Source organism: Protopterus annectens, chromosome 12.part0, assembly GCF_019279795.1.
Source record: "Protopterus annectens isolate FY-2018-M chromosome 12.part0, PAN1.0, whole genome shotgun sequence".
NCBI lineage: Eukaryota > Metazoa > Chordata > Ceratodontiformes > Protopteridae > Protopterus > Protopterus annectens.
In genome coordinates, this window is record NC_056746.1 from 269,224,239 (window position 1) to 269,244,219 (window position 19,981).

The window sequence follows — 19,981 nt, forward strand, 5'->3', positions numbered from 1 at the left end:
ACCTTCTGGCATAACATCCATTTGTGAAGGTCTCCTCTGGATCTGCTCACTGAATCTGCAAGGGCATTGTCCTCTGAAGGTATGTAAACTACCTGTAGGGGCAGTTTTCTTTTTATGGCTATGTCCCATGCCATCAAAGCCAGCCGGCACAGTAGATAAGATTTGGTGCCCCCTTTTTTGTTGATGTACAGCATGACCAAAGTACTTTCTATAAATACTTTCAGTGGGCCTAAACTCCAAAGGTGAGACAGCATTGGCAGGGCTTGGAGAAGGTCTTTCATCTCCTTTAAACTGATGTGTTCATTGATCTCCCTTGGGGTACTACTGTCCATGAACTGAAGTGGAGTCTGCCCATGAACCCCCATGCCAGGTCAGATGCGTCAGTGCAGAGGTCCTGGGGTTGGTGTAGGTGGTAAAAATGGAACTCCTGCATTAAGTTTCACCTGAGGGATCCACCACTGCAGCTCCTCCTTTAGAAAGGGCAAGAAAGGAATTTGGAAATCCAGAAGCTGACAGTGTTGAGGCCAAAGGGATTTCAAGTATCACTGGATCTTCCTGATATGTAACCTGGCATAAAGCAACAGATGAATTGTGACTGCCATGTACTCTAGGGGTGTTAGAATCTCTCTTGCTGAAATCATAATAGGAAGAGCAAGGATTGGAAATAACTGATCAAAGAAACCTTTCTCCTGAGGGAGAAAGGCTGTCACTGATCAGGTACTCAGTCTGCAAAATAGGAAGACTATAACCTTAGGCAGTGTTACAGAAGACTTCCTGAACTGAGTGAATTCCAGTTTTTCAAGAAGAAATACAGTGAAGTTAAGATGTAACAGAAGAGTTTCCGGGGATGAGGCTTGGATTAGAAGGGTGTCCACGCACGGGAAAACTTGTATCAGCAGGGTTCTACAAAAGGCAATAGCCAGTGTTAGGCACTTTGTGAAGACTCTGGGAGCTGTAGACAATCCAAAAGCTAAAGTAAAGAACTGAAAGTGTGATGAAGAGACTGAAAAACTTAGAAATTTCTTGCAGGAAGGCTGCATAGGGATGGGCATGTATGAATTCTTCAAGTCTTGTGCGTCAAGAAAAGCGTGAAGAAGGATTATGGGAGTAAAATCTGAAGAGAGAGTATCCTGAAGGCTGGGTGTTAAGGAATGGAGAAGAAAGAAAGGAGACCAAGGACAAGATGGCTTTGTAAAAAGATTGAGAAAAAAAAAATCCTTTTATTTTTTTTTCATAGGAGATCCGCTGAGGAGAAATGTATTTGGCCTTCTGTTTCTTTTCACCAGGACATCCACCTTAAAGTGCCATGGTGCAGAACATTGGTGGACATCGATAATGGAGCCATGCAACTCTTCTGTAACTAGAATATGAGCTGTGCCCTTCAGTCCCACTGAAATAACTATCACTGGTTTACCCATTCTCTCCCATAGTGGTAGGTGATTCAGTCTTGTTGGACATGCAAGCAAGAGATGCCATAGTAGCATTTGGTGAAGTCAGGGTAACCGACTTCTAAGAAGGTGTCAGTTATACCACTGGTTCCTGTTGCATCTCAATGGGAATGTCAGACTAGGCAGCTGAAGTATCAGGTTTAAATATTTTGTACTTCTTGGGTGGGAATGGGATGACTGAGGACAAAAGTCCCACCATTTTGCTAAGCAACAGGCACTTGAGAAATTTGGTCTAACAGATAAGCATTCAGGGAAGCTAACCTATTTTTGAAAATTTTAGGGATGAGCAATTGACAAATCATACAGTTGTGGTAACTGTACCCGGGCACTAAGCAAAACAAACACTGACAGTGGAGGTCTTTGTAAGGAATTTGCCTTCCATTCCACAGTCACACCTCTCTTAGATGACATGAATTAGAAGTTATGTACTCACCATAACGTTCCATCTGAGTAGGTGTATTCATTTGTCTGCAACCTGTGGGTTATGGATCCGATATCGGATCCGAACCGGCATGGTTTTCCAGCTATGGATCCAAGCTCTCAGCTCCTCCCCTCACCCATAATGCCCTGCTCTACCCTCATGACCTCAGATCGAGTTTGCCAAAGCAACAATACCCTAAAAAGGGTAACAAGGAATATGCAGGAAACTGAAAGGCCAGGGGGATAGGAGGGCGGGATGGTTGCAGACAAATGAATACACCTACTCAGATGGAACGTTATGGTGAGTACATAACTTCTAAATCTGAAGTAGGATATTCATTTGTCTGCAACCTGTGGGACAGAGTCCCCAGCTACCTGAATCTTGGGCGCCATCATGGAAGGATATTCCCGAGCACCGCGGAGCCAAAGGTTGGTCTACCCCTAGGTGCAAGATCCAACTTATAGTGAGAAATAAATGTATGAGATGAAGCCCGTGGCTGCTGCACAAATATCATCTAGAGGAATCCTAGCCTTGAAGGCTGCCGAGGTAGATACTGACCGGGTTGAATGGGCATGAACACCCCGGTCGGGCCTTCCTGACGCTTGATAAGCCAATAAAATGCACTGTGAAATCCAGCGGGACAGAGAAACTTTAGAAATTGGCTTGCCCAAATTGAATTTTGCAAAGGAAATAAACAGCTGGTCGGATTGCCTATGACCAGCTGTCCTGTTGAATAAAATCTAAGTTGCCTGTGAACATCTAGTGAGTGTAGCTTATATTCACCTTTGTTTTCATACTTAGGGAAGAAAACAGGGAGGTTAATGGATTGGTTGATGTTTGCTTCAGAAGCGATTTTAGGAAGGAAGGACGGGTTGGTCCTGAGGGAGACACGGTCCGGATGAAATACCAAGTAAGGAGGTTTAGCTGATAAAGCTTGAAGTTCAGAAACTCTCTTGGCTGATGTAATGGCTACCAAAAGGCTGTCTTGTAGGACAAGAATTTGAGATCCACCGTAGCATGGGCTCGAAGGGGAGCGGTCAAGGCCTGTAGGACCAAAGAAAGGTCCCAAGGAGGAACTGCTTGTTTTATAGGGGCCTGAGAAGGAAAGTACCTTTAAGAAATGTTTTGCACAATTTGGCTGACATAAGAGGATTAGACTCTTGACCAATGTGATAGTGAGAAATTGCCGCCAGTTGAACTTTGACTGTGGAACTGCTGGCACCATCATTAAAGAGAGAGGTTAGAAAATCAAGCACTACAGGGAGAGGAACCGTGAAGGGATTTAGGCCTTGCCGCTCCGCCCACACAGAGAAAGCGTTTCCATTTGCTTGGTAAACCTTTCTAGTGGATGGTTTATGAGCCGCCACCAAAATAGCCTTTACCGGTGAAGAAATACCGAGTCCTTATCAAGAGTGGAACTGGAGCAGCCAAGCGGTCAGCTTCAGGTTGTCCAGGTTCGGAGGAGGAATGCAGGATGGATGGGATATCAGATCCGAATGGGATCTAGAATCCAAGGAGGATTCACCGAGTGAGACCTTAGGAAGGGGAACCAGATCTGTCGAGGCCAGAATGGAGCAATGAGAATCATTCTGCAACCCACCCGAGAGGCTTTCTGAAGAACTTGCAGCATCAGAGGCAAGGGTGGATAGGCATACAGAAGACCGGGTGGCCAAGCATGCACCAGAGCGTCTCTTGGGGTACCTCCGGGAGGAGGTATTAGAGCGAAAAAACTGTCGCACTTGGTGTTTGAGGGAGAAGCAAAAGATCGCATGAAGGGTTCCCCACCGTGCGAATATGCGTTCCGCTACTTGACAATTGAGAGACCACTCGTAAGGGGCCAGAATGGTGCGACTGAGCTTGTCCGCTAGGATGTTGGACCGACCCGGAATGTGCGTTGCTATGAGAAAGCGATTGGTGGAGATTGCCCATTCCCAAACTCTCATGGCCTCTCGACAAAGAGGGTAAGACCTTGTTCCCCTTGTTTGTTGATGTACCAGACAACAGACATATTGTCCGATTGAATCGCAATTGTTCCCAAGGGAAGAAAGTCCTGAAGTGCTAGCAACGCTAAGAGCACTGCTCTCATCTCTAGAACATTGATATGCAGTAAGGTCTCTGAATCGTTCCACGTGCCTTGGACTGTCCGCCATAAAGTGCCCCCCCCACCCGAGGCGGGAGGCATCCGTGGTCACCGTGGCGAGAGGGGGAGAAGCACAAAATGGGCGACCCTCGTGGAGATCCGGGAGTGGAGCCACCACAAGAGGGACCACTTGCAAGCCTTGCTGATCGCTATGGGATGATGCATGGGGAGAGCAAGGTATGACCACTGTACTAAGAGCGTCCACTGTAGAATGCGCATATTGAGCCTGGCAAGAGGAAGAAGTGCTATAGCGGAAGCCATGGACCCTAGAGCCCTCAGGACCAACTCCGCTGGAACAGAACTTGAATGGAGAATGGCCCGCACCTGGAGCTGCAGATTTAGAACTCTGTCCGCAGTGAGGAAGGCTCGTAAACTCCTTGTGTCTAGTCTGGCCCCTATGAAATCTAAGAGCTGTGTGGGCCAGGTTGGACTTTTGTATTTATTGTGATGCCCAGAAATGGAGCAAGATGGAGAAAGGAGTCTCGCCAAGAGAAGTAGATGCCTTGTTGGGGCGGTAAGGAGCCAGTCGTCCAGGTAGGGAAAGACCTGCACCCCTGAAGCCTCAGGTGGGCCGCTACCACTGCTAGTACTTTGGTAAACACCCTGGGGGCTGTGGTGAGACCAAAGGGAAGGACCCGAACTGGTAGTGACTGGCTCCCAGCCGAAGCAGAGAAACCTCCTGGAGCGCCTGTCCATCAGGGTGTGGTAGTACGCGTCCTTGAGATCTATCGGGCACATCCAGTGATTTTCTCCCACAAGGGGAGAATAGATTGCAGAGTGACCATTCGAATTTTTCTTTGGGGACTGCCAGATTCAAGAGAGAGAGGTCTAGGATTGGTCTTAGTTCCCCGGCCTTTTTTGGCACTAAAAAGAATCTGGAGTAGAACCCTGATCCGATCTGGTCTGGGGGAACGGGCTGGATGGCTCTTTTCTTTAGCAGATGGCCAATTTCTGCCAAAGCGGCCTCCCGTTGACCGGGTGGAACGTCTGGGAGGGACTTCAACTTTGGAAGGTGAAGGAAAGGAATGCGATATCCCCTGGATATGATTTGGAGAACCCAGCGGTCCGATGTTATGGACTCCCATGCCGCTAGGTGCCCCGAAAAACGTCCCCCGACTGCCTCCAGAGTAGAGCAGTCAGGCAACCCCTCAGGGTTGCTGCGCGGGCCGTTCAGAGAAAGGTTCCCTGGACCCGAAGTTTCTGGGAGCCCCTCTGCCTCTAGGGCGGCGTCCTCCCTGTCCTCCTCTGCCACGGAAGGACTGGTTGTCCGGAGCAGGCAGGGACTGCTGCGACTTCCGGAACCACATCTTCTTCTGACCCTTTTGGTTCCTAGAATAGGGCCTCTGGGGTGCAGAGAAGCGGATTCCGACGGCAGACAGCGTCTTCCCGTCCTTCTCGCTCTGGGTCAATGTCTCGCGAACGGTCTTGCCAAACAGAGCAGAACCATCAAAGGCGTCGCAAGACGCCTTGAAGGGCTCAGAAAAGAGTGACGGAGCCAGGCCTGACGTCTAGTGACCAGTCCTGTCCCGCAGCTCTAGCGGCGCCCCGTTGCATGGGAGAGTAGCCGCATAGAAGTGTTTGTGACTGACCTAAGAGTGGCCATTTTGGTGGAGTGCAGAACTCTGTCCTCCTCGAAATGGACTCAGGGGGGGATGCAGCGTATTCCTTAATAAGATCTCGCTGCATCCGAATAACATGTGCCAAATAGTTCAGCGCCCTTACCGAGAAGGTCGCCGAACTGAACATCCGCTTCCCAAGCGGTCCATCATCCGAGACTCCTTGCTCGGTGGGTGGACTGAGGGACTCTCCTGAGCCAGTTCCCTCTTTGTGGCCGCCGCCATCAACATGGCATCTACAGGAGGCCCCTTACTCCAATGGGTCCTGTCGGAGGGCGGACTAAGGATCCTATCCGGTCTTTTGGGAATTGGCTCCACGGTGTCCGGTTCCTTCCACGCCCTGGTGGTAATAAGGTCCACCAGGGGTCAGCAGGGGACACCCAAGAGGTAGACGGGCCCGTTTGAATGCCTCCAAGAACACGGACTCGTCCGAGGAAGACTTGGGGCAGACCACCCCTAATACGGAGCATTTCCATGATGTCTCGAAGGAGACATCCTCGGGGTGACCGTGGGGAGCCTTCCCTTCCTCCAAGTCCGTGTCTTCAGTGAGAGACTCGGGAGTCAATGTGCCTCCTTTTGCACGTATGCTTGCGAGGGCCTCCTCTGGGGGCTGTCAGAGGAGTCCTCAAGCAGCAATTTGCTCCATGGGAGCAACTTGGGGCACAAACGGGCTGTCCCAGGGGCCGGATGGTGGAAGCCTGGCCCAGTGCAGAGGGAGCGGACGGAGCCGAAGCAAGTGCCGGGGTCCGGAGACCCTCAACAGAGCCCTCTCCACTACATCAAAAGCCGAAGGAGCCGACCTCGACCAAAGGATCCGACAATCGGCTCCCCTTGGATCTGAAGAGTGGATCGGAGCCGGCGCCAAGCACTCGGATCCGAAGGACAGTGCGCTCCGACACAGACGGCGCCGGAGCACTGATCCCCGGATCCAAAGCTCGGATCCAGGCTCCGAGATCGGGTCCGACGCACTCGAGGGCAGGGTCGGATCCGGTACCAAGTACTATCGGCTCCGACCTTCCCCGCCCGGCTGCTCGGCTCCAGTTGCTCGAACCCGGATAGCGGGTCGGAGAAGGAGCAATAGGCTTAAAAGGGTGTTGAGCTCCCCGAGGGGAGGCAAGACACTCCCATCTGCATCTGGGCCTGGATGAACCTTCTCATCATCCGGTCCAGATCAGCATCAGAAAGGCTATGGGTAGATCTCGAAGAGGCTACCGAGGTAGGCCTGGAGTGCCTCCTCGATAGCCTCGACGGAGATCGGGTCTCCTCCTCCTCAGGACCCGGTGAGAAGCACACAGGGGACCGGAGCCGAAGGAGGAGACCGAACCGACGGAGCCGGGGAGAAGCCAGCTTGGCTGGCGGGCCGAAACAGAGGTCTCGGCCCGCCGCTTGTGGTGCTTCTCCCTCCGGTCCTTTTTAGCTGCATCCCTCTCCTCTCCAGAAGCGGGAGTTTGAGTCCCAGGAGCAGGAGGGGGTGCCACAGGGGGAACAACTGCAGAAACAGTAGTCCCGAAGGAGCGGAGGCCGGAGCCGAGTCCGGCGGTAAAAGACCCGCCAAGACCAGCTTGGACCTCCGCTCCCTCAGTGCCCTGGGGTTGAACCCTGCACAAATGGAACAACCAGATGTGAGGTGTTCAACCCCAAGACACTAACACCGAGTGTGGCCATCAGCCGGTGAGAGCTTATGGCCACACTCGGAGCATTTCGAAAATATAGATTTAGGCTGTTCAGCCATAATCTATAAAACCTAAAGTTACAGAAAGTAACTTAAACAACAAAAAAAAAGCACACAGGCCTACACACACACTCTACGCACAGCGAGGGGAGGGAATAAAAATTATTACTGTAACTTAAAATAAACTCAAAACAGTCTATATTAAAGGGAAACCTACTACTTTCACACAAATTTAGTTAAAGAAACAAAAAATTTTCTGTTTTTAAACAAGAAAATAGTTCACTTAGCTGAGAGCTATGTACCCACATCCAGTTACCAGCGCGGCAAACAAGATCTGAGGTCATGAGGGTAGAGCAGGGCATTATGGGTGAGGGGAGGAGCTGAGAGCTTGGATCCATAGCTGGAAAACCATGCCGGTTCGGATCCGATATCGGATCCATAACCCACAGGTTGCAGACAAATGAATATCCTACTTCAGATCAAATCTTTAAAAATAAGGTGGCAGTGGTAGTAGCACAATGACAAGGCAGACCGACATTAGTGAAGCTTCTACATTTGGACTCCCTGTACGTTGGTCTACGGCTCTTATGTTCATATGTCTACTTATGGTCCCCTATGACCAGGGACTGAGGTCATATATCAGGAAGTATTGCCTGTCAAGAGGGTTTTTGGCTTTGATATGACAGTTGGACATCGAGTTACCCTCAGCAGGATAACCCACAAGTACTGGAATATTGCAATAGTGATCTAGGATAGGACATTCAGAGGGTTCCATTCACACACACACATATTTTGGAGCAGGCTTGGCACACCACGGACTGACATACCAAAGCCAACATTCTACACTGTTGCTGTTTCACTATGCGATTACCATACTCTATGCATGATGCACATATGGAATTAAGATCCTTCCCTGAATGTATGCCATTGATAAACAAACGCATCAGAGTGTCAATAACAGCTTGCAAGTATACATCATTATACACCTTTCCACACAGAGGTTATTTCCAAATCAATGCATCAGAATAACAAAGTTGGCTCAGTCAGGTATGCTGTAACTGTTTATGGAAATCCCGTATATAGTACTGAGCTACACGGCACTACTGTGTAGCTTTGTCAGGCCACACAATGCTTCCTTGCAAGTGGTACACTTGGCACTCCTGTATGCAAATCAAGAAAACAGGCTGGCATTTTACACCGCCACAGATAAACCTGACATATGTTCATGAATCAAGGTAGCTCATGGCAGTGTAGAAGGCAGCACAAAGGCTGCTTTTATGGGTCTGCGCACTGCATTTATAATACCAGAGCAAGTCAACAACTGAATACATATACAGACATATACATTTTACTTTAGCCATTAACACCCAGACGTATTTGTTAAAAAGTTCAAGTTCTGCAACAGCATCCCTCTTGTACCAGAAGTGCAATACTGTTCTCAAAAAAAAAAATAGTTTGCATATTCATTTTAAAATGTTGCAGATGGTCTTCAGTCTTCTACATAACACAGTAACAACCTCAACTTAACATGTATCTAGTTATTCCTCTTCAAATTAAATAAAAACTGGATAGGTGCTTTCGAGTCCCAAAATACAAATGAAACAATTTTAGCTAAACCTCTTCTCTTTTACCAGCAATCATAACTTTCATACATTATTCCACTTTACATAAAATGACGACTGAATAACTGCGAGTTCTGCCTCATTTAAAAACCACTGCCACCGTGAATCATCATAATACAGATGACAGGCAATGTGAAACATTTAAAAAAAACATGTAGAGCTACTTCACCTATAATCAATACATCCAGTGCCATTGATATATTTTCTCATTTAACACAAAAATATTTTTTTATTTCCAACTCAACTTGTCATCTGTGGCACTTCATATTTCTCACCAAAGCACACAGGTAAGTTTTTGCCCAAAATACTGCCCTGGGACAATATAGGCTATAACCCACTCTACTGCCCCACTCAAGCTGCAACCCACCCTGCTTTTTTTTTTAATCTACTCCACCCAGTATCACATTCTTGTTGCCTTATCTATTACCTATTATCTATTACTATAGGGGTGGGAGTTTGGCATAATAGCTAAGGTATTCGCCTTACAAACATAAGGTCCAGGGTTTGATTCTCACATGGGGTAAATGGCTAGGCTTAAAATGACCCACAAGAGCAGTTAGCCTAATACTAATCTATGAACCAAGCCATCTCTGTATTCACCTAAAACCTTAATTGTGTGTGTGTGTGGTGCCATAATGCATATCAACAATCATTCTGTTATTTTTGTTGCTTTTCCATCATCCAATGTTTTCTTTATTCATTCCATATACTTTATGCAAATGTCCTCTCCTACCTTATTCATGCCTCTGTTTGACAGTGTGTGTGTCTCCATCACCTCATATCAGCACCCTAAAAGGCAAATATCAATCTCCTTCACCAGCACCACATTATGGCCAATAAAGCAGGCTAAGCACAACTGGCACTCACTATACTGCATAATTCATCTGATTTATTTTTTTTTAATACTCATATCCATTAAGCATAATGCATCATACTGTCAACACTATTTAATCTTCATTATCCAGGTTGAAGGAAGTCATAGTGCCACTTTATTCGGCCCTTATCAGATTCATCATAGAGTAAAATGCCCCCTTCCTGACCACACATACCTGACTAGATGTGCAACAGTTGAAACACCCACAAAGTTTCTTTACCAGAAGAATTCAGGATATAAACAGATTGCCCTATTTGGATCACCTTAAAGCCCTATCGCTGCATTCTGTCTCCTACAGATTACTGAGACGCGATCCATGCCTGCATACAAAGCATCCTCCTATCCAGTTCTAACGGACCTACTGCACATCCACAAAATGAACAGCATTAGAACCACTACATCCAAAGATTTAAACTGTGCTTGTAATATATATTGGATATGCTGGTGAGACAGCTGTGTGTCTCAAAAGGATCCCCATGCTCTGGAACAGTCTTCCCCATCCATATGGAGCAGAGTCCTTCCCTAACCCTATTTAAATGCAACCTTGATCAATGGATGAGAAATGAGAAATTCACTCCAGGTTTGACCACCATATTTTTGACAGACAAAGGCAGACTGTAACTATACCCAAACTGACATCCCCCCCCCCCCCACACAAACTTTAGAAACTTACTAACATACCCGCTCCTAATAAAAGCCCCATGACACATACGGACACAAATGGGTTGGGTTGTGAGGCTAGGCTTATACAGGCCCTGGTGGTTGTTAGTCTAATATATACCTATGAACCTATTACTTTCACTTCCATATTATGAGGCACCATAATTATCATTTTTCACCAGCGCTACTGAAATAGCCTTTACCATCCATATTTATATTTTATATAATTCTAAATAACGAACTTACAAGGTAATCCCCTCATTAGGTCCAGCTTTTGCTTTTACCTTCAACAATGTAATTATGCAAGTTTTTACTGTTTTAAATGCCTCAAATTATCCTCATCAACAGCTTATTAACCCAACCCCATGACACAAGCCCTGACTGCACCCCAGGCCACCTGTATTTGACTAGTGGCACTGGGTATTAAAGGGACTGAGTGGAGGGAAAAATGAGAGTGAGCGGTTGATGCCAGTTCACTCATCCTGGGAGGGGGGAGGCAGCTTAGCTCACTGCACTGATAGCACCTACAAGATTGCAGGTGTACCACTGCAGCATAAACACACTGCGAGCAGTGGGCCTCTTAGGAGGCTGTGTATGTCAAGAAGCATGTGCGCAACATGGGAGGCCCCAGTCTGAGACAGGGGGATAAAGCCAGACCCTTAGGTGATTGTGATGAGGCAGGCGCCATAACCTACTGAAGGAAAATGCAGGCTTAGAGCAGACATACAACTTCTATGGCCATCACCTCTCACTGATGGTCTCTAAAAGACCACTGAAGTGAAGGAGGGAAAAAGACTTATGGCAGGGATTACTGGTTGGCAGGAGAGGAGAGAAAAAGCAAGAAGAAGAATTAAAAAAAGGGATTGCTAAGAAAAAAAAAACAAGAGAGATATATGTGCAGGAAACAATCTGCCATACATTGTTTCTTGATAAAAAAAAGAAAGAAAAAGAATGAACTGCATGCAAACCAACAAATTAATCTACAGCAGAAGCACTGTATCTGAACAGTAACTTCTTAGATCAATCAGACTGAGAAAATATTTATGCTAACAGGACATCTGATTGCTTTAACTTCTGGCAACAGGTGAAGAACATTGCAAACAATGTTCAGTAGCAACATGTATCCATTTATAATTATGGTCGATTCCCCCAATATCTACGACTGTAAGAGGAACTCTACTGTGAAGTGGACAACTAAATAAAGCCTATATTGGTATTCCTGCTGCAACTGTTGCAACAGCTCTTTCAGGAAAGACCTAGCTATTTCATCTGCTAATCTATATGTTTCAATGACTCTGGGGTCCTCTTAAAGGGCAAACCCACGGTTGATTTCTGTTACAATTAAAACACAAATGGGAACAGAGTTCAAAAATACAATCACTGCATTACAAACCTATAGCCTGGCTGCAAAGACTATAATGCAGTACATAAAAAGATATATACTGCATTCATTAGCTGTTGCACAAATGTGAAATACATACCTGTGCTTATAGCTCAAAAGTAAAAATGTGCATGTACAAATGTACAAACATTGCATATGCACGGGCGGTTAGGTTAAAAATACCATAAGAGACACACACATTAGGAAAAATATAGAGTCTCTACATTAATAAATAGGAGCAGAGGTAGTTAACAGGAGCAAACAGCTGCTCACACAGATAAAAGAGAAACAGTTAATGGGGCACATAACAAATCTGCTTACACCCTTACTCGCTACATCATCTTCAGCAGGTATAAAAACGGCACTGCAGTTTTACACTGCTGTCTACCACACAAATTACACAAGGACACACTGTTGAAACTAAAACATACTGGCTTTCTCTACACAGTAATTTAGTTTATAACCTCAATACAGGTATTCTAGCAAAATAACAATTATACCAGCCATAGGCAGACACTTTTTCATTACACACACAGTCCACCATTAAATATGAAACCCTTTAACAAAGAAGTCCATAACCACCAGGCCACGATCCAGCACTGGGCCATGGATCATTTGGTACCGGGCCACACAGAAAGAAATGAAACTTTCAGGAACAGAGTGAAACAAACAAGTGTATGTATGTATGTATGTTTATGAGTGTGTTTATGTGTCTGTCTGCACGAGTCAATGAAAGCAGAATATGCGCATGTAAGCAGAAGAGACTGTATGTGTGTGTGTGTGTGTATGACAGAGTTAACAGTGCACTCGATCGAGCCGTTACTTTACACTCGCTAAGCAGTGCTTTTGCTGTTTAGCGAGTGCAAAATAAAAATTAAGGAAACCGAAAAAAGTATGTGTATGTGTGTGTGTGTGTATGCTTGTGTGCATCAGTGAATGCGTGCATGAAAGCAGAAGAGACCGTGTGTGTGTGTCTGTGTGTGTGTGTGTGTGTGTGTGTGTGTGTGTGTGTGTGTGTGAGAGAGAGAGAGAGAGAGAGAGAGAGAGAGAAAGAGCGATCTCTGGCAAAGCAGCAACAATCAAGGTATGCGCACCTCTCAACCTCTTGCACAATAAATCTGGACACAGTCACAAGTAACCGGTACAGACTTTAAATATTGCTCTTATAAACTTAGAAAGTTGCTAGAACAACAGGGTTTCCATTAGCATGTATTATAAAAGCAAGGACAGAGTGCAGTGTGTTGCCAAGCAAACTGTAGCATGCTGTGGCTTCATATCAAATTTTTGTTTTTTTAAGTTCATTGGCAGATAAATGCAAAAGCAATCCAAAAACCTTTATTTACACTAGGGTTTGTGTGTCATTGTCTGTACCCTTTTCAGTCTGGTAGGTAGCTAGAACTATTTTGATTGGACAGAATTCGAGATGCTAAGCTTCCACAGGTTGGGAGAACGGCTCCAATGAGTACTAAAGCTTTAGGTGGATTTGTCATTCTTCATTTTTTGCATCCACCGGATTAAGCTGTGTGGTCAGCCATTTCTGAGTACCGTCCAATAGGCTGAGAGTTTGTTCTCTACAACTGATTGGTGCTTAACCTAGTTCCATGGTAAGGGACAGGGTGAAGATTCAAGACTAATGGGAATGGAAAGCGGGGTTTCGCTAGCAGATAGGGTGAATTGTGACTTTTCATTGGCTGAGTGGAATGATTAGTGGCTGAGGTTCTTTTACATAGGCTGAGAAGACTGAATTCTGGCTGTGATGGGACTAACTGTAAATTGAGGAAAGAAAGCGGAATTTAAAGGTACGGCTGGTCTAATTTTTGTAAATGGGCACTCTGATGGGGAGGAGAACACCTGAGTTTGGGAACCTTGCCCTTTTGGCCTCTGGGGGACGAATACACGCTCTAATAATAATAGAACGAAGTGGCCTGGTAACCACGCCAAGTGTGAAATTGGGCCAAAACTGCCTCCCATCAATTGGTCATTCACAGCATATTCATAGCTAGTGACCTTGCCTAAGGAGCGGAATTTCCAGATTGTGAACACCAGTAGCATATGTCTCTTTCTCTGGGTGTGGGTCTTTAACCCAAATTCAGTACTCGCTCATGATGGGGGTCCAGGAGCATGTATTATCTGAACAATATGAAGTCTGAAACTCAAATGCCTCTCATTTACTGACTTCAATCCCCAATCATTTGCCAGAAAGCTACAGATTTTATGAGGATGGGACCACACATTCAACCCAAAATTCTGGACATTCTGCAAAAATATGGACAGTTGGAAGGTATGCTTTGCTGACTCTTACTTCAAGATATCTGGATAAACTTAGAATAAACGAGGGGCAAATGCTCAAAATAGGAACATATTTTACTAAGTTTACTTGATTATTAGGATTTGTGTTGGCATACATTTTCTGAAAAAGAGGTATACGTGAGAAAGTGAGTGAGAGTGACAGTAAAGAGGTTTGCATACCTCTTGACCTTTCAGCTGATGAAATCTGGATAAACCCTAAAATAAAGAGGGAACAAAGGTTCAAAAACAGGAACAGATTTTAAGTACTGCTCTTATACAATTACAAATTTACTTAAATAAAAGGATTTGTGTTAGTATGAATTTTCTGAAGGAAATAATATAGTCTGAAACTCAAATGTATGCCATTATTTAGTAACTTCAATCTGCAATGACTGGCAACAAACCAAATGTTTTAGGAGTAAGGGACCAACAAGTACAGAAAATGGCTGGATATTTTAAGTGTTATATTTTAGATGTAAAATGCTTCTCCTCCAACACCAATAACATATTCTACAGCAAGTCTGAAACATTGGAGGAACTAATTTACATCAAAAATATATAAAAAAAATAATACAGTACTTAAAAAAATTAAGTACAACACAACAAATTTACAGAGATCCCATTCTCTAAGCACAATATTGCCCTCCAATATGTGTGTTGTGTGTAATTAATGCCCTTCCAGGGGTGCAGAGATCTTTCGTCTGAACATCTGGCCTATAGCACTCTTGGGTAGACGTTAATTACACATTAACACGCAACCTGTCAGGCATTATTACTTGCTTATCATGTGCACGCGTGATGGTCAGTCCTTGGAAAATGATCTTACATGAAACCGGTCAGTAGCGCAAAAAAAGGTTGGAGACCACTGCTTTAACACACTCTACAGAAAAGCAATGTAACATCCTTCTCACATATACAGAGTTAATTCATATAGTATGTCTGTACTACCTAAACTGCAGCTAATCTGAACAAACACTAGTACAAATGACAGTTGTAAGGGACATTGCTTGCAGGGTGGATGTTAAAGACTCTCACCTGTTTTAAACGACGTATTTCTAGCTCCAGTTCGGCCTCTCGAGTTTTGCAGTTGTACTCTTGTAGACCAGAGCTGTTAGACCTGCCACGACGCTCTGCATCTAACTTAAAAAGCTGTAGCTGTTCCAGTTGTTTGCGCAGATCTTCAATCAGCTGCGGAGCACAGAAGTGAGTTGTAATTAGAATGCACAGGTTATATAAGCATAAATTTTCTATCGAATCGGTACAGAATGAGCAATGTATACTTAGGCATGTATAAGTTGCATGCAACACAGATTCTAATTCAGCTATAAAGTAAATTGTAATTAGGAATGTACAACCTACATAAAAAAAAAAATTGCTATATATGAAACAAATATATAACTCAAAACAGATAAATCAGCATTCATAAACTGAGCTTACGCATAAAAAAAACAACAGCTTACTCTACCAGTAGATAATGAACAGAATTATATTAGCCAGGTCAGAAACAGTGAAACCAGTCATTAAACTGCCACCTACTAATCCAAATACTTAAAAACCCACACACATTTAGAATATATATATATATATATATATATATATATATATATATATATATATATATATACACACATACACATTATGTGGGTGTGTTCATTATATATATATATATATATATATATATATATATATATACATACACACACACACACACACACACACACACACACACACACACACACACATTTATATAAAACGGGCAAGAAAAAGTGAGCAAATTGCTAAAAAACAATGGATTACTGTAGGAAGACAGAGAAAATGGATAACATGGAAAAAAACAACAGTCGTAACAGCAGAAATCAACCACTCTAACCCAGAGTCAGATTACACACACATACAGACACATGCAGAAGATAGTACACAAAAGTAACCTCTGCATGACTACAAAATAATATTAAAATAAAAAAAAACAATACAAATAAAAATTACCATAGAAATTCAATTAAATACAAGCAAAAAAAGAAGTTATGTTCTAACCATAACGTTCCATGTGGAGTGTTCATCTCGCCTTTGTTCTTGCACACTGGTTCGGAGCCGATTCTCGGCTCCGAGTCGGCCGCATAGCAAAGCTCTGCATCTTAGAGAAGCTCGAGACCAGGCTATATCCCACAATCCTCCCTGCCATTACTCAGATCTAGTTTGCAAGTAAACCAGACCAACGAAAAACCTCAGTTGCTAATGCTACACACGGCCACAAAACTCAGAGACACTATCTCACTTAACAAATTAACTAAGGGTAGCGACATATACCCCATGAGGCAAGAAACAATAAACCCGGAAGGGGTTAAGGCATTTCGACCAGACTCTAGTCCTACTTGTTCTTCCAAACAGGTGAGGGAGGGAAGGGAGGGAATGTAGGAACAAAGGCGAGATGAACACTCCACATGGAACGTTATGGTAAGAATATAACTTCTTTATGTGAGAGTGTTCAATCTCGCCATTTGTTCTTACACACGGGTAGCGTCCCTAGCTCCGTCACCCTGAGTGACTCATGGAAGAAAGTTCCTAAGCACAGTGGAACCAAAAAATGTCCTGTCTTTGGAGGCTTTGTCAACCCTATAATGAGCGATGAAAGTATGTGGTTTAGACCACGTGGCTGCTGCACAAATCGTGTCCAAAGGCAGACGAGCTGCATGAGCCAAGGAAGTGGAAACTGATCTGGTAGAATGGCCCTTAGGTTTGGCAGGCAAGGCCTGATTCGACTTAGAATATACAAAGGCTATACAATCAGTAAGCCATTTAGATAGTGTACGTTTTGTAACTGCCATGCCCTTTTTATTGTTTGCAAATGTGACAAAAAGCTGATCTGTTTTCCTGTAATCTTTAGTTCTGTCCAAATAAAATCTTAGTTGTCTGTGGACATCCAATTTGTGCAGCATATACTCCAATTTGCTGGTATGGTTTTTGAAAAAGGTAGGGAGTTCTATGGACTGGTTAATATTCGTGACAGAACATACCTTAGGAAGGAAAGACGGATTTGTTCGCAAGGAGACTCTATCTGGGTGGAAAATTAAGTAAGGCGGCTTGACTGATAGTGCTTGCAGCTCTGAAACTCTTCGAGCTGAAGTAACAGCTACAAGAAAAAGTGTCTTCCACGACAAGAACTTCAGGAGGCAAGAAGAGGCTGGTTCAAAAGGTGGCAACATTAGTTGCGACAATAATAAATTTAAATTCCATGGGAATAAATGGTCTCTGACAGGCGGTCGAAGATGGAAGGATCCTTTCATAAAAGCCTGTGGGACATAATAGGAGAACCGTCCTCATCAACATGGTAGTTGGATATGGCTGCCAACTGTATTCTTAGTGTGGAAGTAGAGGCTCCTTTGTGAAAAAGGATGGATAGAAATTCTAGAACTTTATGTAAAGGAGCTACTAGGGGGTCCAAGTGTTGGCTAGATGCCCAGTATACAAAGCGTTTCCATTTACTCCTGTAGAGTTTTGTAGTGGAAGCCTTATGAGAGGCAACCAGAATGAGTTGAACTGCCGGAGAAAGTAGATCAGACCTGGCTAGGCAGGGAAGTGGAGCAGCCAAGCTGCAAGTTTAAGGGATAGAAGAGATGGGTGAGGAACTCCCGACGAATGGGTCAGTAGATCTGGTACTGGGTCCAGGATCCACGGTTCCTCTGTTTGATGGGCTCGAACAAAGGGGAACCATATCTGTCGAGGCCAGAATGGGGCTATGAGTATAATTGTCCTTTCCAGGTTCCTGGCTTTCTGAAGAAATTTGGGAATCAAGGGGGTAGGTGGAAATGCATATAGGAGACCCGGGGGCCAATCGTGTATCAGTGCGTCCCTGGGGACATCCCCCGGAGGGGGTAGAAGGGCAAAATAGCTTCTGCATTTGGTATTCATCAGGGAAGCAAATAGATCGCAGCAAGGCTGGCCCCATCTGCGGAAAATTCTTTCCGCCACCTGTAGCTTGAGGGGCCACTCGTAAGGTAACAGGATGGCTCTGCTCAACCTGTCCGCAATGACGTTGGATGACCCCGGGATGTGCGTTGCTATCACAAAGCGACCCGTGGACTCTGCCCACTGCCAAATTCTCATGGCCTCTCTGCATAATGGGTAAGATCTGGTTCCCCCCTGTTTGTTTATGTACCAGACTACAGACATGTTGTCTGTCTGAACTGCTACTGTTCCTAGAGGTAAGAGGGTTTGAAAGTGTTGCAACGCCAGGAACACTGCCCTCTTTCCAGAACATTTATGTGCAGGTTGTACTCCATGTTGGACCATTCCCCCTTGGACTGTTCTTCCCTGAAATAGTCCCCCCCACCCTATCAGAGAAGCGTCCGTGGTTATCGTGGCCGTCGGATTGGGTAGAACAAATGGACGACCCATAGTGAGATCCTGACTGTACACCCACCATGAGAGGTCTCGTTTGCAAGAATCTGTTATCAGAATCTCGTGCGCTAGGGGTAACTGCTGGAACGACCACTGCGTGAGCCTCATGTGCAATCTCCCCATAGGGACTGCAACCAGGGACGCTGCCATGAGTCCCTAAACCTTCAACACTAGTTTGGCCGGGGCTTTCCTGCTTTGCAGTAGAACCACCACCTGTTCCTTGAGGGATGAAGCCCTTATTGGAGGGAGCTTTAGCAGTGTTAAACATGCATCTAGGTCTGCTCCGATGAATGAAATATGCTGTGAGGGCAGTAAGGCAGATTTTTCGAAGTTTATGGAAATCCCTAGGTGGGAACAAAGGTTGACTGTGTAGTCTCTGGCTTGTATGAGGCGACGCTCGGTGGTGGCGGTGAGGAGCCAGTCGTCCAGATAGGGAAACACCCAGTATCCTAGACGTCTCCAGTGAGACGCTACCACTGCCATGCATTTGGTGAATACCCTGGGGGCTGAGGTGAGCCCAAAGGGCAGGGCTCGAAACTGAAAGTGACTGGCTCCCAGCCGGAAGCGCAGGTGATCTCTGGATGGTCTGGCCATTTTGATGTGGTAGTACGCGTCCTTGAGATCTATCGAGCACATCCAGTCGTCCTTCTGTAAAAATGGAAGGATCGATTGAAGCGTGACCATGCGGAACTTTTCCTTCTTCACGAAGGTGTTGAGATTGCTGAGATCCAAAATCGGTCTCCAGTCCCTTGTCTTTTTTGGAACTAAAAAGAACCTTGAGTAAGTTCCGGATCCTCTTTGGTCCGCCGGGACTGGCTGGATGACTCTTTCTTCGAGCAGCTTTGAAATTTCTATTGCTGCTGGGCCTCGCAGATGGGGTGGCACATCTGGAAACCTTCTTTGTTGGGGTGGAGTTGATATGAAGGGGATTTTGTATCCTCTGGTTACAATGCTTTTTACCCAAGAGTCCGAGGTGAGAGTTAGCCAGGCTTGTGGGTATAAAGCCAAGTGACCCCCGACTGCCTCCAGAGCAGGACAGTTGGGCCCCCATTCAGGAGTGCTGGAAAGGCTTACCAGGGACAGGATCCCTGTCGCCTTGGTTCTGCGGACCGCCTCTGCTGCCGGGGCGACGTCTTCCATTTCTACCCCCCCTCTGCCTCTGGGGGGGGGGGATCACTCTGTGTGGCCTGGAAAGATCCCCGAGTTTTACGGAACCACATTTTTACGCCTCATTGCCCTTTGGGGTACGGTCTAGTTGGAGCGGAAAAACGGACTCCGACAGCAGACAGAGTCTTTCCTTCTTGCTCACACCGAGTTAGTGTGTCCTTCACTTTGGGCCCAAAGAGAGTGGCACCACCAAAGGGGGCGTTGACGAAGGAAGACTTGAAGGCTTCCGCAAATGAGCACAGCCGCATCCAGGATTGTCTTCGTAGAGCAATCGCTGAAGCTGCAGCTCTACT

General features: G+C 45.4%; 1 protein-coding gene across 2 annotated transcripts in view; it reads right to left on the reverse strand.

The window, feature by feature from the left end:
* The window catches only part of LOC122816498 (rab11 family-interacting protein 3-like), a 1,372,586-nt gene that overhangs the window by 130,262 nt on the left and 1,222,343 nt on the right, over positions 1–19,981 (reverse strand). For both annotated transcript variants that reach the window (XM_044089329.1, XM_044089328.1), the window contains one exon: positions 15,159–15,311. In XM_044089329.1, coding sequence (XP_043945264.1) covers positions 15,159–15,311 — 153 coding nt within the window. The remainder of the gene's footprint in view (positions 1–15,158; positions 15,312–19,981) is intronic.